This window comes from Monodon monoceros, unplaced genomic scaffold, assembly GCF_005190385.1.
Source record: "Monodon monoceros isolate NGI ecotype Baffin Bay Population unplaced genomic scaffold, NGI_Narwhal_1 Super_Scaffold_21, whole genome shotgun sequence".
NCBI lineage: Eukaryota > Metazoa > Chordata > Mammalia > Artiodactyla > Monodontidae > Monodon > Monodon monoceros.
This window is the reverse complement of record NW_021703778.1, coordinates 89,816,321-89,841,731: the sequence shown is the minus strand read 5'-3', so window position 1 is coordinate 89,841,731 and position 25,411 is coordinate 89,816,321. Positions and strand designations below refer to the sequence as shown.

Genomic DNA, 25,411 nt, shown 5'->3' with positions numbered 1-25,411 from the left:
AACCCACCCAATGACATTTATAGAGGCCTCTGAACTGGAACCCTTTACTCTCCACATCGTCCACTCCATGTTATTAGAATCACTTTCTACCCTTCCAAGAAGATGCAATTCTTCTGTATTTAAAATAATATTGGGGGACTTCCCTGGTGGCGCAGTGGTTAAAAATCTGCCTGCCAATGCAGGGGACACAGGTTCGAGCCCTGGTCCGGGAAGATCCCACATGCCGTGGAGCAACTAAGCCCATGCGCCACAACTACCGAGCCTGCGCTCTACAGCCTGTGAGCCACAACTACTGAAGCCCGCGTGCTGCAATTACTGAAGCCCGGGCGCCTAGAACCCATGCTCCACAACAACAGAAGCCATGGCAATGAGAAGCCTGCGCACTGCAACGAAGAGCAGCCCCCGCTCGCCACAACTAGAAAAAGCCCGTGTGCAGCAATGAAGACGCAACGCAGACAAATAAATAAATAAATAAAAATTAAAAACAATATAACATTGGGATTTAGGGAAAAACATGAGAGTATGAAGGAAAAAAGTCCCCATAATGCCACCACTCAGAAAAGGTCACTATAATTATTTTTATTTTCAACTCAGACTGCCCACAGATAGTTCATCTGCCTTGGCGGTTATCAGAGATGATACTATTTGTAATAGCATCTACTGAACATGTACTGCAGTAGGGGCGGGGCAGAGCGGGGCAGGACAGGCACCGACCCTTAGTGCGAGACCCTGAGCTCAGGGGTTAGAGGTTCCACTCAGTCAGCCTCACGGGGGTCCTGGGGCAGAGAGTGCAGTGGAGGTGGACAGCAGCCTTCTCCCCAGGGCCCTCCAGCCTCAGGCCAGCGGGTAAGCTGGGCTCCTGGGGGACAGGCTGGGTGCTGGGTCTCGCAGAGCTCCAGAGCCCTTGCCATGGCCACCCACTGGCCGGGCCCAGGCCACGAAGCAGCAGTGAACCTCTCCGCAGTCCCCACCTCTGCGACCTAATGGCGGCGGGGTCTCCATGGGTCACAGGCCGTGGGACCCACCCCTGTTTGGGTGGCCTGAGGACCCCGAGGGCCAGCTGGTTCCTGGGTGCCTGGCTTCCTCAGTGATGAGATCTGGGCAGGGTCTAGGGATCTCGCCCTGAGGACACCGCCAGCTGAGATCTGCCTCCTCAGCCGGGCCTGGGCATTGGCGCAAGGACCCAGACTGGAAGCTGGTCCAACACTCCCAGGCAGGGAACCAGTCCACATAGGGATCCCCCTCCACTTACCAGAGCCTGGACCTCAGAAGGCAAAAGTTGAGCCTTGGGACCTTGCCCTTTCTTGTCAGAAGAGAGAATAACATTTGTTTTGGTGGAGGTTTACAGGAACATCGTTACCTGACTGTGACCTGACCTCAAGAACAAAGGATCGGACACCAAGAAGTCTGCAACAACTAACCATGCCCCTCCTTCACCTTTCCTATAAAAGGGCTTTGCTGAAAGCTTTCAGGGAGTTTGGGAATTTTTAAGGCATGAGCCACCAGTCTCCTTACATGGCCCTGCAATAAACTTTCCTCTGCTCCAAACTCCGACGTTTTGGTATTGTTTGGCCTCACTGTGCATCGGGTACATGGACTTGCATTTGGTAACATTAGTATTTGCTAGACACTTCTCTTATAGTTTCTAATCCTCATAAAACCTTTATAATAGAGGTATTGCCATCTTTTTAAAAGTTAAGAAATAATTGTCATATAACATTGTATAAGGTTGAGGTATACAACATAATGATTTGATGTATGTGTTTAGTATTGCCATATGATTACCACAAGAAGTTTAGTTATCCATCATCACACATAGTTAAATTTTTTTTTCCTTGTCATGAGAACAGTTATTTTGATGGCTGTCCTTCCAGCCTCTTCTGGGGCTTAATTCTGACCAGGAACAATAGGACGATGGCTGGGAAGACAGTTGCTTAGTCCCTGAGATAGATACATACGTCAGTTTTAGGGCTTCTTCCTCCTCTCTCCCCAACAACTGCCTCACAATCGGAACAAAAGCCACACTGGCAGACACATACAGGCCTGAGGATTCCTTCTGTGAGATTAACTCTGAAATGTTGAATATATTCATGGTCAATAACTTGCTCTAATGGGATTGCCTTTTGAGCTTTGTAACTGGGCCAAAGGTCACAACACTGCTTCTCTTTTGGTTCTGGAAATACGGCTCAGCCTCTGGGCACGTGGGCTCGTCATTCTCACTCCCCACCTGGGCAGAGCGTGTGTCCTGGTTTGATCTGGTGAGGAGGCAGGAGTCAGCTTTCATCCAGGAGAGCAATTCTGGTGAAACCTGTTCCCCCTGGCCCATTTTCTCAGAAGGCAGCTAGAGGGCTACAAGTGGGGAGCTGCCTGAGGACTCAGCCCAGGCAGGGGTCACTCCTCATGTCTCTGAACCCAGGGTCACGATCCTCTTGGCCATCATAGGTCTTCTCTTGCCTCCAGGAGGGGCTGCCCTTGGCCCTGCCCAGCTCCCTTGTGTCTTCGCTGGGAGAGAATGAGCATCCACAGCTTCCCGCAGGACCTCACTTGAGGTCTCCCTGCCTTCCAGGAAAAGCTCTCTGCTGTCATCTAACACGATACCTTCCGATGAGGCTGACCATTTCTTTCTACTCTAACTCAGCCCCATTAACAACACAGCTACCATCTGCTGAGTGTCTTCCAAATGCTAAGTGTTGTGTATATAATCTCTATATTTTATCTTACTATTAGCCTTGCTTTACAGATAGAGAATCTGAGTCTAAGTCCTTTGGCTTTGGGCACTCAGCTAGAATCAAAGGAAACTGAGTTTGAATCCAATTCTAATTCTTAAGCCCACGTTCATAACCACAATTATACTGTCACCTTACTTGAAAGTGACCATCAGCAAACATGAAGACAGGTGCTGCTTACCCTGATCTCCTCGTGCTCGGTCTTGTCCTCTGAAAATCTATTTTCCTGGCAGAGTCTTCTTTTCACCCTTCATTCCCCCAAAGCCCCCAAATAATCCCCACACTCTGGCAGTCCTTCTATTTACAGTGTTCTTCTGACACATTTCATCACCTCTCTCTTTTTTAAACAGACAGAGCACATCAGAACTGTAAGGGTACTTGTAGAAGTTCTCGCTTTCTAGCGGCCACAGATGGCTCCTTTGTGGTCAGCCTGGAGCCTCAGATTACACCTTTAGCCCAGGAATTTGCAGAAGACACCCAATTGCAAAGCACTCTGCAAAGCACTCTTACATCTGCCAGCAGGGAGCCAGAGCCTGGAGGGTTTGAGAGAGAGCCCAGAGGGGCAGTGCGGAGAAGAAGGCAGTGGGAACATGGGACTCGGGTCTTGGGCCCAGATGATTCCAGAAATGAGGTCTGTGAAAAATGACCTTCTGGGATTAACATGAGTGTACATATTTTGCTCCTGATATGATCAGCTCAATTGGAGTGCTGCTAGACACAAGCAAAACTTCATGGCCCCAGAGGTAATGAATAAAAAGACGTAGAAAGACGTAATAGATCAAAGTACAGCGTCTGTGACTATGGGAACCTGAAACCAGTGAGCTTACGGAACCCAAGTGTATGGGGTAGCTTACGGGATCCAGGTAAGAACTTCAGGGACTTGGAAAAGCTCATCCTTCCAAAAGGATGCCCTGGCTGGGCATCAGGGTGAAAGTTTAACAACAGGCATGGCCAGGCTGCGGCCCTGGAGTTGGGATGGGCAGTAATCCTCCAGTTCATGGGGGTATTGGAGGGTCCTGGGATAAGGACCAGGGAGCACTCCCTGGAGGGGCTAGAACTGAAGGCAGGGATTATTTGGCAACCAGTGGAGGAGTGTATTTAGACGCTTTAATAACCAGAACAGCTGCGCAGGGAGGGTGGCTGGATGGCAGTTTGCTGGGAAGTCACTGCTCAGGCTGCAGACTCACCTGGCTCCAGCCTCCTCCCTCGCCTCGGTCCCTGGGGCTGGACTTGCCAGGACTCCATTTCCCCCGAAAACTCCTCAGGACAGGGGCATCTTGCCAGCTCATATGGAAAAGAGCTTGACTCTCAGCACTGGCTATTGTGCAATCCAATATTACCCCTTCCCAAACCCTCACTTTAGAGATAGGACTTGGGCGGGGAAGTTGGGAATACAATTCCTTACCCTCCTCTAGTGCGCTGGGCTCTGCTCTACCTGGGGTTGCTGTATCTGTTCTCAACTACCGCCCCCCGCCCCATCCCAGCCATACTCTGAGGAAGGCACTGTTATCCTGCTTTGCAGAGGAGAAGACCGAGGTTAGAGAGCTTGCATCTCACATGGGGTCACGCAGCCCAGAAGGGGCGGGGCCAGGACTCAGACGCAGATCCACCTGACTGCAGGGCAGAGCCCTCTCCATCCACCTGGAGGCTGGCTCTCTCCGTGAATTAACCAACTCAGTTAAAAGCTTGCTCCAGGTCATGCACTAGACTAGTTAATAGCAGAGGCAGGAGTAAAACCCTCAGCTCCCATTTTGGGGCTGTCCTCACACCCCAAGAAACTAGCTATCATCACAAATTAGAAGAATATTTAGTTACAGATGGGCTCCCAGGGCCTGGCTCCCGGGTGCGGGTGAGGGTTGGGAGGAGGGTCTGACAACCCTGTTTCAGAAGTGGTTAGGGTCAGACATACCCTAAGCACACCAGCGCATGAGGTCTGGGTGCTGACGAGGGAGTACAACTCCCGGGGAGCCTGTGGGAACTCCCCTCCGCGGGGCTTCTCAGGGCAGGCCCGGCTGGCGATGCCACCTCCTTCCCCCTAGAGAGCTGGGTGTATCCATCAGTTCCCTGCAACACCCGTGTCAGAGCTCAGGCCAGCCTGGCGATAGCTTCCAGGAGGCAAGGGCCCTCCCTAAAAGGAGAGCATTGGATGGGAACTCTGTGGGATCCCAGAGCATTTCCCTGCTAGTCTGAGCAGCACCCCAGACCAGGGGTCACCTGGGAGGAGCCACTATGGCTGTTTTCCTTTTTATCACCCAGGCTAGGTGAGAGGTCAGGGCAAGAAATCCCAGCTCTGAGTCATGGACCCTCCAGGACCTGAGAGGGATGGGCACAGCTCTCAATTGCTTCATTCCCGCTTCAAGGTAAGCTCTGTCCCTCTGTGGAGGTTTCTCCTTGCCCAAGCTCCAGGAGACTCAACGAGACAGGAGAGGCAGGAGCACGTGTGGACCAGAGGCTATCTCAGCCCCCTGAGGGCTGTGGAGGAACACAGCCCAGAAGGCGACGTCTATCCTGGCGCAGGCAGCGGGACACCAGGCACCATACAGCATGGGGTTTCCCTCCTGGGCTCCTTGGAGACTGAGCAGGGTCTCCACCTCCCACCCCAAAGGGACAAGACACTTTCAGGGCATCACTCACCTCACTCCATGATTTAGTGTGGTCCGGGGGAAGGTAAGGAGGAAGATGTTGCTGCTGACAGCCCTTGCCATGGCATGCCTACAGCAAATTGGAAGACAGAGACGATGGGAAAGCCGAGGCAGAGCTGGTCTAGAGCCCTGGAAACCTGACCCATGAACCTGGGGTGTCTCTGCAAGGCCGTGAGGGGCTTCATAGACCCAGGAGTCTAGACCACAGGCCCAGGAGGGGTGCCTCGTGGCCAATGGAGACAGGTTGGCAATGGCACAGATTCTCACCGGACACCACACCACACACTCTCCCAGCAGGCAGTTCAAGACGTCCACAAGGTAAATGCCTGCTCACTGTTAGGAGAGGCCAAATGTGACCCACCCCCAGCAGTGATGAGCACTGTCCTCCTGGGTGCTGCTGGGCCCAGGACGTCCCTGAGCCACTCCACAGAGTCTTGTCAAGCCCGTGGGTATCTGCAGCTGGGCCATCCACCCAGGAGCCCAGCCCCAACTGGGCCAGACTGTGTCCCCTGGTGCCGGGCAGGGGCTGCCCTAGCCGAGGTGCTCCACGTCTCTGGAGTCTGCAGTGCCCCCAGCCCTCCCTGAACCCGTCTCCTGCTCTCAGCTGCGGACCCACCCAGCCCTGCTCCCTCACCTCCAAGGTGCAGGTGGCGGAGGGCCTGCCATCCTCCGCTTGGCTTGGGTGTGACGGGTAGTGGGAGGCTGAGGCAAGCATCTGCCTCTGGAGCATGGTGTGGCTCTGCTGCTGGGCAGCAAGATGGGGAACTTATACTCTTACTCAGAGCTCCGCCCTCTGGAAGACTCTTGGCAGTGTCTCGGATTCCCCGGGGAGGGGTTTAGGTGGGTAGACAGATGGCGTTCCTGGGCACAGGCCTCTTAGTATCAAGGGACCCTCAGGTCTTCAGATCCTGGAAATGCAGGGACAGCAGGGTCAGTGGTCTGCTGCCCCAAGAAGAATGACCAGGCTGTCCACTGCCCCAGAGAATGGCAGGAAGAGGCTGCTGGACCCTCATGACTTCAGGATTAGCCCAGCCATGATTTGGAAAAGCTGTCTCTACAGCTTGTCAAGGTCATGGCTCAGAGGTGCCCCTCTGGGGGATATGCCCTCCTTCCTAACTCTACTTAGCCCCATGGCTCAGTGCCCCAGGAGCTGTAGGCAGGGACCTCAGGAGAGGCAGGGACCACGACCAGGACTCAAAGTTAGAGGATGAAGAAGGAAAGTAATCGCCTGAATCCCTGGTGAGGAGAGAGTCAAGGGCTAGTGGTCCCTGCTCTCCCAGGCAGGTGGAGAAGGGGTGAGCCCAGCCCCTACCCGGGCTCAGAGATGCTCTCGCCCCCTGCAGCTGATCCCTATCTCTGTCCTGGTGGCTGGCTCACTCCAGGGGTCTGGGGAGTCAGCTTTGCTTGCTCAGCTGCGCAGCTGGGAGCTTTGGGAATTTCCTGCCTGAGCTATTGCCTGGGGGCCCACAACCGGCTTTTCCAGCCCATGGATTAAAGTGATTTTATGAAACTAAGGGTGAGATCTGAATACAGGGCTGATTGGGCTTGAATGCAGGGATGGAACCTGGTCAGTGGTATCTGTGGGGCCTCTCCGTATGCCAGGTGGAGGACATCCCCACCCTGCTCCTCTCTGCTTGCCAGGCTCTCCAGACGGGGGATGTGGCCTTAGCTTGGACCCCTCCCAGCTTGCACCCTTCCCTGCCGCTTCCATGGCGCACTGCCAGGGACACAAACAGCATCCGCGCCCCTCGGTGGACTCTACCAAATTCAATTTAGTTCGCAGCGCTTGGTGAGCATCTACTGCATACATGCTACTAAGAGAGGAAAGTCCAAGCTTGAAGCTGCTGACAGTCCAGCTGGGGAGCCAAATGCTTCCAACCCCTCAGAAGCTCGGAGGTCTGAGTCTCCTGTGGTAACGGGGGTATCCTAGAAGGAGCAATATAAACCCTTTACATTTGTAAAAATCTGTGGTTTGCAGACCTAATAACTGGCTACGGAGCACAGAAACAGGGAAATGAGTGTCAGCTGGGAAGGGAAAGAGTGGGCATGAGAAGGCTTCGTTGAAGAGGTAGCATCTGAATTGGGTCTTGCAGGAGAGACGGGATTGCAGTAGCTAACGATAGGTGAGAAGGGCATCATGGGAAGAAGGAACAGTAGGAAAAGGAATAAGGAGGCCAGAAAGCAGGCTATGCTCAGGTATGTAAGTGGGCTGGTATCAGAGTAGCGAGTTGTGTGGGAGGAGGTATGGGGAGGTGGAGAGTGGGACACCGAGGGTGGTGGAAGTTGGGCAGAGAGAAGGGAGGTTCTGTGAAGGAACAAATCTGGAAAGATATATTAGGCCCCCATAGTTGTGACCTTTAAAAGGCATGCTTTAGGGACTTCCCTGGTGGTCCAGTGGCTAAGACTCCACACTCCCAATGCAGGGGGCCCAGGTTCGATCCCTGGTCGGGGAACTAGATCCCTCATGCGGCAACTAAATAACCTGCACATGGCAAGGAAGATCCCGTGTGCTGCAACTAAGACCTGGAGCAGCCAGATAAATAAATAAATATTTTTAAAAATTAAAGAAAAATAAAAGGTGTGCTTTAAATTTGGACTTATTCTCTAGGCAATGGGGAGCCATCAATGATTTTTGAGCAGGACAGTGACATGATCAGAGCTGAAATTTCAGAAGGCAATGGTGATTGATGTTGTAGACAACCCAGCCCACAGCACTACAATGTCCTGAATGTGATGTGGTGAGGCTATGGTGAGGGAAGGGGGACCCTCCCCCCAACGGAGGTGTCCGCCTGGTACCCGTTCCCTCCACTCCCCCACCCTTCACCATCAAATGGGCCCAGGGCAAGCCCCAAACTCCAAAACATTCCTCAAAGCCTAGAACTTGATCCTCCTCTCACTGAAGGAGCCTAGCCACAAATACCCACCCTACCCCGCTCCATCCATCCTCGGCAGCCTGTGAAAACTCTGGGTCTCCAATCCTTGTATTTCCTCATTGTGCATAAACTCCTCAAGAGCGGGGCCTCACTTTAGCTGAATGAAATCAGATTGAATAGGAAGCTAACAGGAGGTGGGATGGAAGCTTCTTCCTCCAGACCCTCTACACAGCCTCTGACCCAGGTGGGAGCTGGTGCAACAGCAAACAGAGTGGACTCACCTGCCAGCATTTACTGCCTGGCTCTGAGCTGACAGGGTGCAGTCGGGAAGGAAACAACAAAGAATTTGTGATCTAGTGAGGGGAGCAGAGAGGGCTGAGTTAAGTGGTGAATTGTCCAGTGTGGACTGTAAGTAGGGCAGGAGGGGACAGAGGCCTTGGTGGTGGGAGCTGTGGGAGCGGGCTGGGAAGGTGGGGAGTGCCAGGCATAAGGTAACGTCCAACTATGGGGTGACGGGAGCCTAACCCCCTCCTCTGATCCAGTGTGTCTCTGAATGAACACACAATTAAAGCTACAACAGTATTCTTGGTACACAACTGATGCTCCAGATCAATGCCCCTGCCCCCAGAGCTCCTTCATGCAGAAATTCTGAAGCCATCTCCACACAAAGTGGAGGGGACTTGGTTTCTTTCTACCCACCGCCCTTTCCTCCCTAGTGAGCAGAAAGCCTGAGATCTCCCCAGAGCCCCCCAACCTGCTCTTCTGAGCCTCCACCTCTGACTGTGTCCGGGGGTCTTGTTAACTGGCTCCCATTTATCAGGGTGACCAGGAGCTGCCTTCACCAGCCGCCTCTTGGTCTCAGGTAACCCAGCATTGGAAAGTATATTCCTCCCAGTGGCTCAGCTGACATCACTCCCAGGAGAACCAGCAAGGATGAATTCTTCACCTTTCCTCTTTCAAGATGCCTCGGGTGCCTGTCCCTTCCGTCCCACCCCAGCAGCAGCATCTGACTCTCAGCCTCTTGCCTCTCACGAGTTTTTGCCCCACACACCTGGCTGGCCAGTGAGCTTCGTAACCATGCCCTCAACCTGTCATTCTCCTGTGCAACACATCTAATGCTTTTCCATTCTTGCCAACAAATTCTGGATTCCAATACCTTCCAAGCAGAGCCCAGAAACAGCCCTATGTACACATGAAATTTCATTATACAATGAAGGAAGTATTTCAAATCAGTGATGAAACGATGGACTATTCATTACTGGAAAAAGTATTATAGCTTACCATTTGGAATAATATAAAGTTAGTTATAAAGTTAAAATGAACTTCATAACCACACAAAAATAAATTCCAGACAGATTAAATATCTAAACGTTAAAATAACACTATAGAAGGTTTAAAATAAAATATTAGAGAATGATGAGGAAGAGGAGGATTTTCCTAAACAAGGTATAAAACCTAGAAACCAATAGGGAAATGCTGCCAGATTTTTTTTTTAATTTTTAAAAAAAATTTACTTATTTTCGGCTACATTGGTTCTTTGTTGCTGCGCACAGGCTTTCTCTAGTTGTGGCGAGCAGGGGCCACTCCTTGCTGTGGTGCGCAGACCTCTCACCATGGCAGCCTCTCTTGTTGTGGAGCATGGGCTCTAGGCATGTAGGCCTCAGTAGCTGTGGCTCACGGGCTCAGTAGCTGTGGCACACGGGCCTAGTTGCTCCTTGGCATGGGGGATCTTCCTGGACCAGGGATCGAACCCGTGTCCCCTGCATTGGCAGGCGGATTCTTAACCACTGCGCTACCAGGGAAGTCCCTGTTGCCAGATTTAAATACATAGAAAGGGACTTCCCTGGTGGTGCAGTGTCCACCTGCCAATGCAGGGGACACACTTCGATCCCTGGTCTGGGAAGATCCCACGTGCCATGGAGCAACTAGGCCTGTGCACCACAACTACTGAGCCTGCACTCTACAGCCCTCAGGCCACAACTAGTGAAGCCCATGCACTGCAACTACTGAAGCCCACACGCCTAGATCCTGTGCTCCGCAACAAGAGAAGCCACCGCAATGAGAAGCCCGCGCACCGCAACGAAGAGTAGCCCCCGCTCGCTGCAACTAGAGAAAACCCACGTGCAGCAACAAAGACCCAACACAGCCAAAGACAAAACAAAACAAAAAAACAAAAAACAGAAATGTAAAACTGGGGTAAAGCAAAAGATGCCATAAGCACCATTCTACCTCCAAAACTTATCCCAAATTCCTTCCTCTTAATAAATATCTGTGGATAACAAACCACTCTTAAAAAATAACAGTAAAGAGTAGAGTCTTACCCTGCCTGATACTAAAATAAACTACAAAGTCACACTAACACAAGCAGTAGGGTGTTGGTGCGAGAATAGGACCAATGGAACAAAGTAGAGGGGGCAGAGATAGACCCTGATATTTAAGGGAACTTAACATATGAGAAAATTGGCACCGCAAATCAATAGAAAAGGAACAGATTGTTTAAGAGGTGACATGGTCACGAGTGGCTCAGTGTATAATGTAAAATAAAACAGCATCCTCACCTGTCCCCATATAAAAAGATGGACTGTAAATGGGGTGAACATAAGAAAGGGAGAACTATGAAGTTGGCAGAAAATAACATAGGAGAGTCTATTTGTGGTCTTGGGGACGAGGATTTCTTAAACATCATTTTGAATCCACAAACCACAAGGAAAAAAATTTCTAAATTTGATTACATAAGAATTAAGGGTTTCTGTCAACTAAGAACACAGAGAAACTGTTAATAGACAGCCGACAGAATAACAGAAGACATTCGCACCGCATTTGCAAATCACAAAAGGATTAATGTCTAGTATATAGGAAGAATTTTTACATACTCCACAAGAAAAAGACGGCCATGCCAACACAAAAGTGAACCAAAGATTTGAACCTACAATATATAGGAGGGGAAACCCAAAAAACTAACAAGAATTTGAGGAGACGCTCAAAATCATTGGTAATCAGAGAAATTAAAACCAAAATGAAATTTCACTGCAGCTATTAAATTGGAAAGCACTGAGAAAGTTGAATAAAGATTGCCTTTCTTCAGGGAGAGAATGGGAAAGGATTTGTGGGTTCAGGGAAGTAACAATCAAGAAGACAAACTCGGGGCTCATGGGCACCAAGGGTGATAACAGGCCATGTCCTCGGCCCTCTGCACTCAAGTGAAATTATTTTCCCTCCTGCTTTACCCCAGAGTCACTGCCACTGCTCCAGCCTGAGTCATAATCTCCCTCATCTCAGCTATGGCATTAGCCTAACTGGTCTTCCTGCTTGCACTTTTGCCTTGTTATAAGCCATTCTCTACAGAATCTCCTAAAAACATAACTAGATTATTCGACAGCCCCGGTTAGAACCCTCCCATAGCTTCTGGTGGCTTTTACTTCTTGTCATGGCTTCTCACATTCTACTCCTTCCCTTGAACACAGTTCAGCTTGTGAAGTGGAGATGCTGCTTTATTTCACCCTATATAGTGAGCCACTTGTAGCCATGTCATCTATTAAACAGTGTGTTCTTTTCCTATTGATCCGTGGTGCCAATTTTATCATATATTAAATTTCCTTAAATATCAGGGTCTGTCTCATGGCCCTCCATGCCCTGAACGTGGTAAATCCTTTTCCACATCAGGGATTTTTGCGCTTGCCTCTCCCTTGCCCGAAGTCCTTGACTTTCTGCTCTGTGCATAGCTGACTCTTTCTTCTCTCTCATGGCGCTGCTCAAGCGTCCTTTTCTCCAGCAGGCCTGCCCTGACCACCCTTTATAACATGTATGCCTTTCAACCACTTACTTGCTTCCGTGTTTCTCTGGTTATTAATTAAGTTAAATTAGATCAAATCTAACTTAATATATCATATATTGATTTATCATGTTCATCTTTTTGCCTCATTCCACCAGACCGTAACCCTTTTCAGGGCAGGAACATTGCTGGTCTTGTTCATCAACTGGAAACACCTAATGCCCATCAGTAAGAAGACGGTTAGTTATGGCACATTCACCACTGGACCATCACACAGATGCCGACAGGAACAGAGTGGCTACCATCTATTGAATGTTTACAAAGTGATGGGGACTATTCTTCATATCTTGTATTACCTGTGAAGTAGATACTATTATGATCTCATTTTAAAGAATAATTGAGACATGGAGAGGGTAAGCCACTTCCTCAGAGTCACCATAGTAAGTGACAGGGCTGTGATGCAAATCAGTCTGTCCCAGAACTTCTGGCTTTAACCCTCATACACTCAGCCTTTTGCGAGATGCTACTGCCCTGGAAAATCAAGATTCTCCATTATGTTTTTTAAATGTCTCTTTATGTTCCTGTGTTCATTGATAAAGCTCAATTTCCTAAAACAAACATATAATGAGTAACACAGACATAGAAAACAAACTTATGATTCCCTTAAAGGGAAAAGGAGGTAGGGGAGGATAAATTAGGAGTTTGGGATTAAGAGATACAAACTATTGTATATAAAATAGGTAAACAACAAGGTCCTGCTGTATAGCACAGGGAACTATACTCAATATCCTGTAATAGACCATAATGGAAAAGAATATGAAAAAGAATGTATATATAAGTATAACTGAATCACTTTGCTGTACATCGGAAACTAACACAACATTGTAAATCAACTATACTTCAATTAAAAACCATACAGTGAGTAAACACAGTTTTGACAACATAAAGTAAAGCAAATATTATACCCTCCAAGTAAGAGGAGATTTAAAAAAAATCAACCATTGAAGTTAATATGTCAAGATGTCTCAGAACTTCTGGTCAACAGATTAGACATGACTATTTCATGATGACAAGATATAAAATAAGGATAAATATGGGCTTCCAGTGGCATGGGTGGCGCAGTGGTTGAGAGTCCGCCTGCCGATGCAGGGGACACGGGTTCGTGCCCCGGTCCAGAAAGATCCCACATGCCGCGGAGCAGCTGGGCCCGTGAGCCATGGCCACTGAGCCTGCGTGTCCGGAGCCTGTGCTCCGCAACGGGAGAGGCCACAACAGTGAGAGGCCCGCGTACCGCAAAAAAAAAAAAAAAAAAAGGATAAATATGACAAGAAAGGCTCTTTATTCCAACGTAGGTAGTATTTATGTCCCTAATGTTGTCAACAGATCCTGCCCTTCTTTATCTTTATAAGCAGATGTTAAAGTCCTACTCAGTGCTTTGTATTCTCAAAGCACTTGTGTCCATAGCTCAACATTTCTCAATCTTGTGAGGTTTCTGCTACTAAAACTTGTGCCTTTGGTTTCAACTGGATGATAGGTTTTATCGTCCTGACTCTCTCTCACACGTAGCAAGACTGCCTGGAGCTTTCTGTACACTGAGTTTGCTCTTTGTCACCAGTCACCTCTGTGAGGATGACATTGTCCAGTTAGTTCAAGGTCTAGATGTTGAAGTTTCACAGACCTGGATTTGAACACTTGTTCTGCCACATGTTAGCTGCATGAACTTGGGTAAGTTTATCCCTCTAAGCCTGAGTTTCTCCATCTGAAAAGTGGGAAGCAAAATAATTCCTACCTCATAGGGTGGTTGTGAAGACTAAACGAGATAAAGTCATAGCACACGGCCGGCCCTTAGTTAGCGATGGATTCAATACAAGTGCTATGATCCACAGTACGGCAACCTCAGACACCAAGATGTCATCTGCCCAAGGAGCTCACAACATACGTTGGGTGAGACAGGAAGGTCATACAAATGGTCTCAGGATGATCATGCCACATATGAGGAGAGGTGTAAAAATATGCTGCTTGGGGGTCACAGCCACCCAGGGCTGGGAAAGTCAGAAGAGGCTGCCTGGAATAAGAAAAACTTGAACTTGCCCTCGAAGGAAGGATAAGGACTCAGGAAAGAGCATTTCTGTCAGGTGAAACAGCATGAGCAAAGGTATGAAGACTCAGAAAGGATATTAAATAAGGTACCAGATGTCAAGTGTAAGACTCATGATGATTCTTCTGTTGGCAGTGGTGACTCATGAGCAGAGAATATTTAAGAACGAGAGCAAATCCTACTCCTACAGGCAGAACAGGTGGCCATCGGCACTGTGTGGTTTGGGTGAGCTGGAAGGCAGGCATGCCTCCTTCATCAGCCCAGGGTGGCTCCTTGGTGCAAGCCGTGGCCTGCAAAAGCCCCCTGATAAATAAATGCCTCCCCCTCTTCACCAGCCGGGAGTGGCCACTGGTCTCGTCCTACCCAAATGCCCTGCAGTCTCCCAGGGCCCCCAGTTCCATGCAGACTCTGTCTCAGCTTCTCTAGCTGTCACTCTGGGCCTGAGGGGACGGTACTCAGGAAGGATAAACATGCATGTCTGTGGAGGAGGAGGAGGAATCCGGAGCAGGGCCTGTGAGTGTCAGAGGGAGACGATGGGAAGCAAGGTTGCAGGCTCCATTCGTTTCTTCATGGCCTCTGGTCACCTGGCCAGAGCAGAGTCCCATCTATCTGTGTTTAGGTCAGGCTAAGTCTACACAGGCAGACACTGCCTTTCTGTCTGGTCACTTTACAGAGATGGAAGGGCTTCCTGCTGGCCTCAAGGCCGGATATGGGCAGAGACCAGGTAGGGCAGGAGTCACCTGGCCATGGAGCCCGCAGGGCGCCAAGTGCCAGCCGCAGGTGGCATTGCTCAGTGGAGGAGACAGCTGATGTGACACAGGTGGAGAACATTCACTGAGCACTCAGGAAGTGCCCTGCACCAGCTCTAATTCTGGACAGACTGACTCTGAACAGAGATTTCTTGTATGTAAGGAACTCTTTGGTGAGTCTCTCCTGGCAATCAAAGACTTAACAAAGAGTTAAAAAACAAAACAAAAAAACGGATGAAATGTGAACATTTTAACCTGTGTGGTTTTGTTTTATGTTTTTGTCCCTGCAATCCTTTTGGTCCTTTCTTCCCTCAAACTGGCCCCTGGCCTCTGCTGCCCTGAGGAAGGAGACAGTCTTCAAAATACAAAGAGAAACAGAAGATAAATCTTGGCTTCTAAATTTCTCTAGGCCTCAGTTTTCCTGTAAATAACAGATATGGAAAAATACATAGGCAGTCATTTATCCTTGCCCCACCTCCACCCTCCGACAGCTGGCGTAACAGCAAGAAACTCTTGGGATCCAGAGCGGAGAGCACGTCTGACCTCTGGGAGATGCAGCCTCACAGATGTGCCCTTTGGCTCCCAGAGAGTAGAGGGAAGAGGCCTGGGCAGACTCATGGAAACTCCGCAAGGCTGCCTGAGGGGCCCTGGAAGTTAGAGCTGTGGGCCTGTGGGCGATGGTGGGGCTGAGTGAACCAACAGTGAGAACTGCTGGGCTGGGGTCGCTGGAGCCTGAGGACCCAGCTCGGTAAAAGCCACATGAGGGCATCTTGGCGGACGGCCCAGTAGAATGATTGCACTTTTGGCAAACTCATCATTTGGTGAATTGACTTATTTTTTTCACTTTAAAAATCAACTTTACTGAGGTATAATTTAACACAATAAAGTATATCCATTTGATGGGTTTTGACAACTACATACAAATGTGCAACCACTGCCACAATCAAGACGGAGATCATTTCCTTCGCTCCCAAAATTTGCCTCATAGCCCTTTTGGTCAACGCTTCCACTTCTCCCTGGGCCTCAGGGAATCAGTGATCTGCTTTCTGTTGCTGCCAATTAGATGGGTCTTTTCTAGAGCTTCACGTAAGTGTCATACTGTTCAATCTTTTGTGGTGACTTCTTTCGTTTGGTGTAAAGTTTTTGAGATTTATCTACGTTGTTGTATGAGTTCTTTCTTTTTCACTGCTGTGTAGTTTTCCACTGTAAAAATTACAATTTGTTTATTCATTTGTCAGTTAAAGGTGTTTCCAATTTTCAGCAATTATGAATAAAGCTGTTATGAATACACACATACAGGTGTTTGCGTAAATATGAGTCTTCATTGCTCTTGGGAAAATAACTACCACTGGAATGACTAGGTCTGATTGATTTTTACCTAGTGACCCAGAGCTAGTGTGATGTCACATCTGGGCTCATCTGACAATCCCAGCCTCCTGTCCTCGGCACTTCTCCACTCTCCCTGGGGGTAGGAAGATGAGTTGTAGTGGTTCAGACGGGAAACCCATGGTGACTCAGGCCAGGGTGAGTGGCAGGGATGGAGAGAAGTGATGGGATTCAAGACGTATTTCGGGGGACTTCCCTGGTGGTGCAGTGCTTAAGAATACGCCTGCCAATGCAGGGGACACGGGTTCAAGCCCTGGTCTGGGAAGATTCCACATGCTGCGGAGCAACTAAGCCCGTGCACCACAACTACTGAACCTGCACTCTAGAGCCCACAAGCTACAACTACTGAGCCCACGTGCCACAACTACTGAAGCCCCTGCGCCCTCGAACCCACACACTGCAACTACTGAAGGCCACGCGCCTAGAGCCCGTGCTCTGCAACAAGAGAAGCCACTGCAATGAGAAGTCTGCTCACTGCAACGAAGAGTAGCCCCCGCTCGCCGCAACTAGAGAAAGCCCGTGCGCAGCAACGAAGACCCAACGTAGCCAAAAAAAAAAAAAAGACGAATTTTGGGATAGAACCATCACAGTATGATGGTTTAGATATGGAGGGCGGGGCAGAAGATGTCCAGTGGGCTTCAGTAACCTGAGGTGAAAAGATGTAATGCACAGGGGTGGTCCCGAGGGAAATCCATCAAGTACAAAAGTAGAGGGCAGAAGGGGAGAGACTGGGGAACTGAGCTTTGAGCTGGGCCTGAAATGTGGGCCAGGCTAGGAAAGGCAGCAGGAAGGGAGGGCATTCCAGGAAGGGAAGCAGCAGAATCCAGGTGAAGGGGTGGGAATGAGCTTGCCTTACACCATGTAGGCGGCACAGAGTAGGGCGAGTCCCGCCAGGAGGGAAGGGTGGGCGCCGGGCCATAGGGTGGGCAGCTGGGGTGGGGTCCGATTTCGTCAGGCCTCTGGAGCCAGGCAGAGGTATCAGCCTTGATGTCAGAGATAATGGGAAGCCGCGTGGGCGCTGAGGCCTGCAGTCAGCCACCTGTCACTCAGCGTTCCAGGTGTGCACCAGAGGCTGCAAAGACACCAACAAGCAGCCACAAAGCTTGTGCTTCCTGAAGATATTTACTGACAACCCACTCTGATAAAAGTATGGGTCGTTTATAGACAAAGTCTCTTGGCTTCCTTGGTTTCTTCCAACCTCATTGGCGATTCCTTCTCAGTCTTCTTTGGTGGCTCTTCTGTCTCCACCAGGCGTCTAGAAGGTGGGGAGCAGAAGGGCATAGGCTTCTGCTTCTTCCCTTCTGTCCGCCCCACCCCCACCCCCATTTTTGGGAGACCTCATCCAGCTTCATGGCTTCAACAACCATCTATATTCTGCTTCATGTAGTCAACCCAATTATCTCCCCGACCTATCTCCCAAGTTCCAGACTTGTGTTTGCACCTGCCCACCTGACATCTCTGCTCGGATATGCATATATCAAGCACCTCAAATTTAAAATGTCCAACACAGAAACCTCCAGTCTCCTCCATCCCAACCCATTTGGGGAACCCTACCTTGGTGTTCCCTAGATGACTAAGGGGTACCTCCCAGTTATTAAGGCAAAAACCTAGGAGGCGCCTTTGTGTTCTCATTCCATATCCAATCTATCAGCAAGATAGAAGTTCTGCCTCCAGAAAAATTCAGAATCTGTCCACTTGTATTTAAGCCGCCTCCATTTCCTCCTGGATCACAGCCAGAGCCTCTTCATTTGCCTCCCTGTTTCCCCTCAGGCAGTCCATTCCACAGACCAGCCGCAGTGGTCGGTGTAAAACATAAATCAGATAAAGTCCACCCTCAGATTAGAAGCTTCCAGTGGCTCCCACCTGATGCCTCAGAACAACCCCAAAGCTGCCTCCTGCTGCACTGGGTCAGCATAAGGCTCTGACTACTTCCTCTCTTCCCCTGCTCTCTGCTCTCCAGACACACTGGTCTTCTCTCTGTTTCCAGAACAGACCAGCCTTGTGCCCACCTCAGGGCCTTTGCACTTAGAAGTTGCTCTCTGTGGAACATTTTCCCACCGGTCTTCTTATGGCTCAGATCTTGGTTCAGATGTCACCATCCTACCTCCTGTCTGTCCCCTCCTTGCTGAAAGTCACCCTCTATCACATGTTTAGTTCCAGTAGCTTTGACATAGAAACAGTCATGTATTTATTTACTGCCTGTCTCCCCCATTAGAACGTAAGTTTCAAGAGGACTGGATCCTGTCTGACCTGCCCAGTGCTCTGTCTTCCACTCCTAGAACAATACCGGGGGCACAGTGGGACCTTGATAAATATTTGTTCAAGGAATGAATATGTGCTTCAGATGTGGTTCCTGATCTTCCTGAGGTGGAAGACATGTAACAAACCACAGGAAGAGTTGCCTAAGAATACAGTGCAGGAAATGGTAACTCTGAAAACGAATCCGATAAATTCATTTTTGCTGAAGTATTGCTGGATGACGATATGCTACCCAGTAATGCCAGCCTCCACGGGGCCCTAGAAAGATGAAGACGTAATCTACAGGGTGGTCCTGGAGGGAAACCCTTCAAGGACCAAAATGGAGGGCAGATGAGAGACTATTTGAAGATTGGTGGGTCCTTGTGGGTCCCTCAAAATTTGCCATGTGGAGGATTCCTCTGTCACTGAATGCAGACACATCCTCCCCAATCATACACATTCCCCCCACATACATACATTCCCTAATATTACACCCCCTCTTGCAGAGCTGACTGTGATTCTTCTTGTCTTGTTCAGGTATTTCATACCGGTCTTAGGGAAGAACCAATTGACAAGCTTCTGAGAAATTCCATGGAAATTTGCAAAAATAAAGCACTATAAACTCTGACATTTCACCATAAATCTTAACAAATTATAGTACAGGCACACAATGGAATATTATTCTGCCATTGAGGTGACAATTATGAAGTTTAATTATCAGCCAAGAAAACATTCATGGCTATAATTTTAGGTTAAGACAAAAAACCTGGACATAGATCTGGTCTAAGTATTATAAGCACAACTATATCAACATTATCTAAGGAGAAAAAAGACTGAAAGGGAATAGTTATTGTATTGAGTTAATGCGATTACAATGGGTTTTTCCTTTATGTTTCCAGACATTTTTTGAAATGACTTTTACACACATGAAAAAGAAAATATTAAGGTTAAGCACAGTGTCTTTGCCTCTGTCCCAGCCCTGTGGCCTTCCTGCTCTTCCCTCAAGCAGCTGAAACAAGACAAGGGCACAGCCTCATTCCTGAGCCATGTCAGGCATGGGGATGACAGGGCAGAGGGGAGAAAGAATTGTAACGTCACGACAACGATGACGACAGCGGTCAGCATGTTTCCAGCTTCCTGTGCTCCAAACACTCTGCTATCCACACCTGACATGATTTTGCCCCAGAGGTGGAGAAACTGAGAGGTGAAGTCTGAGAGGTTAAGGAACTGGTCTGAGGTCCCAGGGTTGGCAACTGACAAAGAAAGTTATGGAAGCCCTGGTCTGATTTCACAGCCCACGCTCTCAACCACTCTAAGGAGGACGGCGCTCTTACAGATACCGAACCCCTGTGTTTCAATGGCTCTCACAGCTTTGAGGGGCCACCTCTGAGTCAGGAGGCCTCTGATGCCAGGGGGTGCAGGCCCCTGACCTCCCAACAGGGTTGTAGCTGGTGCATCTCCCGCTGCATCACATCAGGAGCAGGCCTGGCCTACTGGACCACAGGGACTTCCCCACTGGGGGGACAGGGGACTACAGGAAGGGCGGGAAGGTGTGGGGCAGAGAGGGGGAGAGGAGCCACCACTCTTCACCTGTGACTCTGAGAGGGGTCACCGGCAGGGGCCCTGGTGCTTCTATGGGGCAGTCTGGTCAAGGGGACGAATCTTGGGGGGACTGGTCATCTGCCCAGCTGCCCAGCTGCCCTCAGGTACCTTGGGTGGTGGACACTGGGCAAGGTGACCCCGTGGTGGAGGGCCAGGATGGAGCCAGCAAGCCAGGGTCCAGACAGAGTGGGACAGAGGCAGAGGGGTCCACAGGGGGCAAAGTGACCATGACGCAGTGCTCCTGTGAACAAGGCCCACGGACGGACGTGAGCCTTGCCCCCTGCTGAGCCCAGAGCGGCCAGAGGGGCACAAGAACACGGACCCCTCCCCATTGCTGGGAGCCCACAGGAAGCTCACCCACCTGCCCGGCGGAGAAGCTGGGGAGGCAGATCTGGATCTACCGACGATTGCCTAAAGCCAAGGTTCAGTTTTGGTAGCCCACTCAATTTACCAGATGGGACTGACTTAGTCAAGGTTTTCTCTTCACTGGCCCATAGGTGGGGTCCGTGAGGAAGGCCAAATCAGCACATTCCCTCCAACTTCCTCAGAGCTGCGTGTGGTTACGGTTATGACCCTGCCCTGCCACTAGGCTAGACGGCACAGGCTTAGAATCTATACTTGCCAGATGGTCTGCTAAGCCATTCACCTGCAGGATGCTGAGCCCTCTTCCCAGTATCATATCAGTCGAAACACCTGCCATCTCAGCTCTCCTATCGACTTAGCTGTGTGACCCTAACCCCACTGAGCCTCGCTTTCGTCATCAACACTAATCCCTCCCAAGCACGTAGAGTGCACGCAGTAAAAGGTCATCACCGTCAGAGTTAACAACTCTTTGGGGCACAGAGACAGGTAAGGACGGGTAGGTGATGGGCGGGGCCCATGGGATGCATCTGGGAAAGAAAGAAATGAACAAAAACACAACCTGTTAACTCTGCAGCAATGCAGGTGATCTTACTTATAGTCAGGAAAGCGGGGGTAAAATTTAAGGGGCCAGGAGCACTCCCCAGAAATGCAGACATACCTGAGAGCCCCCAGGGGCCATGGGAAGTAGAGGTGGGAGATGGGGAGTTTCCAAGACCTGTGTCTCCTCCAAATCACCGACACTCCTTCCTGCTGTGCTGCCTTCTTCATCCCCTTGTAGGCTCTGCAGGACAAACACATCAGTTCCCGAGCCAGGATGGCCTTCTGAGGTCTGGATAGTCATTCCAGCCACGTCCACCTCTCTGGGGCTTAGAACAGGCTGTTCGGTACTGGGTTGGTCCTTAACAGCGAGGCAAACCGCGGATATCCTTGGGAAATTTCAAGGGGGTTTTGCAAAACAGCAAAAGCAATGTCATCGGATTCCTCCTGAAGATAAACGAGCCTGATGATTAAAGAGGTGAAGGAAGTCAGTGCTTAGCTAAAAGAGTCCCACATCTCTGTGAATACATCAGCCAATCTGGGCCGACTTTGGTGGAGAGAATGTTCTTGCTCTGTGTAGAAAGTTAGCGGCAAGCTACAATTACATTCACCTGGAGCAGCTCTCCTCAGGGGAGGCCTGCATTTCTGAGCTCAGATCCAGGCTCCTCACTGCTCAGGGCTATTTTTAAAAGTGTGACACTCAATATGTCAGTGGGGAGGGAAGAGGGAGCAAGGGCTGAGGGTCAGGTGGCTGAGACCATCTAGGCCCCTGGTGGAGTCCCTGGCTCTTGGCTGACACACCCAGATCTCTCTTTTGAGCCCTGAAAATAAATCCCTAGCCTGGTGTTCAGCGCTGATGGAGGGGCCACAGGCCAGAAGGGAATTCAGTAATCTACTCTGCTTCTCATTTTCAGCCCTTTCTTTGGTTTGATAGATGCCGTTTCTGGCAGCTTAAAGACAGTGCATCATAGCTCCACAGTAAAAACAAAAATGCAAAAATAAAAACAAAAAACAAACCCTCTTTGTGTCTGTTTACAAGTGTTTTAAAATATACATTCAAAATGTGCATCTTTCCGTTTCTCTGTGTGTGGGCTCTGAGTGATCCAGCATCCTCTCTAGCTGGGGCCACTCCATCATCCCCCTCCCCATTTCAAGACTCTCTTTTCTGAGGCTGTGGCTCTCCCGTGGGGCCTGCCTCTGGCCTAAACAGCCCTGTCAGAAATCAAGCAGCAGTCAGACTCCCAGGTCTGACTGACTACAGTCGTGTTTGGGGGGGGGGGGGGGGGGAGATGTATGTAAAGTGTCATTTTTCTGTTTGTGCTAAAAGGTAGCAGAATTCGCACCCTCTACCCCAATTAAGTCACTTAGCAGTAAGGATTATTTTCAGCTGAAAGCAATTAAGAAGAAGCCGATACAAGAAAAGCTTTCTGCTCTCCCTCTATTTGCCTAAAAGCAGTAGGTACGTTTCCTTCAGTCTCCACCAGTTAGACTGTAGGACTTCCCACATTCTAAAAGATTATTTTAACCTAACAAAGCACCCTGCCATTTAGCCATACCATGGAAAATGCTTTTTCTTTATCAATGCTTTTTGCAATAAAAAAGAAAAGCAATACACCTTAAACTTATACACTGCTGTTTGTCGATTCTATCTCAATACAACTGGAAAGAAAAAAAAAATTAGATTTTAAAAAAATCAGTCTTTTATCCAATTTCCAGTAAGCATTACTTTTAGGATTAATCAATGCAAAATAAAACCAGGAACAGCTAAAATGTTACATGGTAAACTTTTTTTAAAGTTAATTAATTTTGGCTGCGTTGGGTCTTCGTTGCTGCGCATGGGCTTTCTCTAGTTGCGGCGAGCAGGGGCTACTCTTTGTTGCGGTGCGCGGGGCTTCTCATTGCAGTGGCTTCTCTTATTGCAGAGCACAGGCTCTAGGCACACAGGCTTCAGTAGTTGTGGCACGTGGGCTCAGTAGTTGTGGCTCGCGGGCTCTAGAGCACAGGCTCAGTAGTTGTGGCTCACAGGCTTGGTTGCTCCACGGCATGTGGGATCTTCCCAGACCAGGGATCGAACCCATGTCCCCTGCATTGGCAGGTGGATTCTTAACCGCTGCACCACCAGGGAAGTCCCTATGTGGGCGTTTTATCTCCAGCTTGTAGGAAGAAAAAGAAAGGTCAGCGTATCCTTATACATCTGCTATTTTTTTCAAGTGCCTTTAACTCAAAATAATCAATATGCAGAGCAGCATATTTGAGGGCAAATCTGGTTTCTTTCAATAACTTCACCTTTGTGAATTTTCTTTTGTGGCCTCTATTTCTTGACAAGTCTAATTTTTTCCAGGTCATTTCTTTAAATCTCCAAGACATGATTCTTTTAAAGTTTACCATGTGAGGGACTTCCTTGTTAGGTTAAAATAATCTTTTAGAATGTGGGAAGTCCTACAGATTAAAAACAAAGGCATCCTCAGTTTCCAGGGGAAAGTTCTTTTAAAGAAGGAAGTTTTCCAACAAGAAAGTCCCCATACTGAGAAATAGAGGGAGAAAACCATGCAGAGAAAGGGGTTGTCAAATAGACCAGCGATACCAAACCATTCCATAATAATTATCCCATTTGTGTTTACATTAAATTACATTACATTCTAGAACTGGCTCCTGGTACAGTGAACTAGTTAGTCGTGTAGGGGTACATTGTGTCTTGAGGTTTTGGAAGCTAAGGACTAAATAAGTATTTTGTGCACCTGCAGGCCTTCAATTTTAGGGAACAAAAAAGAAAAAATTTACAAACATAAATATAATATGCATCAAAATGTGTGTGTTTAAATGAAAAATGGTTCTGGTTTCATTGTTAGGAGGACTGTCTCTTCTCAAATATCTGTATCTAGCAGGAAAGGAGGCTTTGACAGAGTATAGCTGGGGACAGTTAGTGAGAAAAATAACATTGTTCCATATTTACCCCATGAACTGGTTCCCTTTGTAAAGGGCTCAGAGTCCAGTGGTGCCTGGCAAGCCCCCAGGGCATAGTAGCTGTCACCCCATCAGCTGTAGGCAGGGTCTCCCAAAGGCACTTTCGTCTCAGGCAACAAAAACTCACTTCATTTTGCTCAAAAAAAAGGGAGGTGGGGCTTTATCAAAAGGAGCTGATTTGTCTGTAGCCAGGGATACAGGGAGGTAATAATTAGAATATCTCATTTCAGGTCCAGGAAGAAAGTATCTGATGACATCAGGAGAGACACAAAAGGCTAGGTGCCTCTCCTGCAGGCCTGGATCCCACTCTAGATGGAGCAAGCCCGCCAAGGGCCCGGTATGGGCTCGTGGGGCAGAAAGGGGTTCCCACGGCTCCAGAGCAAACTATTGGCGAGTTACCAACCTTTCTGAGACTTGGTTTCTTTTTTTTTTCCTTTTTTTTTTTTGCGGTACGCGGGCCTCTCACTGTTGTGGCCTCTCCTGGTGCGGAGCACAGGCTCCGGACGCGCAGGCCCAGCGGCCATGGCTCACGGGTCCCAGCTGCTCTGCGGCACGTGGGATCCTCCAGGACCGGGGCATGAACCCGTGTCCCCTGCGTCGGCAGGCGGACTCTCAACCACTGCGCCACCAGGGAAGCCCCAAGAGACTTGGTTTCTTCATTTGTAAAATAGGGATAATGGTGACGATGCTGACCTCGTAGAAGTGTGAGAATTAACACCCGGCAAACAGTGGGCTGCAGTCAATGTTAGTTCCTTTCCTGCTCAATCCCCATTACAGAAAGTGTGGCTTCAGTAATCCAGCTTAATATCAGAACTGATTCATGTAAATATTGTAGATCTGTTGGGACTAAAATGATCTCAATATAACAATGATTTTTTTTTTTTACAGAGAAAAAGATATATCGTCATTTTTGTCTTATCCCATGAAGGGGAGAGTGGACATTTTCCTAATTTTTCCGTCAAGAACTAGCCTTGATGGAGGTGCACTTGTCACCTCCACCCCCATCCCTGTCCCCTCCCCACAACAGGAATTCTTCATCACAGAGCAGGAAATGGGACAGGGCTTGGCTCGAGTTAAAATTTCCCTCATTCCTGAGGCCAGAATGCAGAAATAGGGAAAGGAAGGTAGCTCAGAGCCAGTATGGGGCTGAAGCTGCAGTGTAGAAACCCTTTTGGACCCTGCCACCTTGGCACGTCAGGCCTTGAGGAAAGTGGCTGTGGGCTGGTGCGAGCCTCATGAGCTGAGGAAGCCAGAGTGGGTCCGAGTCAGGGAAATGGCAGACAAGCCAAAGCCACCTGCCCTGGGGGGTGCGGAGCCTGTGGGTACGTGCCCCGCAAAGCCCTCTCAGCTTCATTCCCCAAGAAGCGCGCAGGGGCAAGCCAGGCAGCAGACCTGGTGGGGTCCCCTGTCATCCCCAGCTTGTCCAGTAGTGGGCAAAGAGGACAAGCCCAGAGCAGCTGG

At 49.3% G+C, this 25,411-nt stretch overlaps 1 protein-coding gene across 1 annotated transcript in view; it reads right to left on the bottom strand.

Annotated features, from left to right (window-relative positions):
- The window catches only part of PLA2G4E (phospholipase A2 group IVE), a 57,543-nt gene extending 36,253 nt beyond the window's left edge, over nt 1-21,290 (bottom strand). The window contains exon 1 of the mRNA XM_029238564.1: nt 21,108-21,290. Within this exon, the coding sequence (XP_029094397.1) occupies nt 21,108-21,290 (183 nt within the window). The remainder of the gene's footprint in view (nt 1-21,107) is intronic.
- Between the last annotated feature and the right edge of the window lie 4,121 nt (nt 21,291-25,411).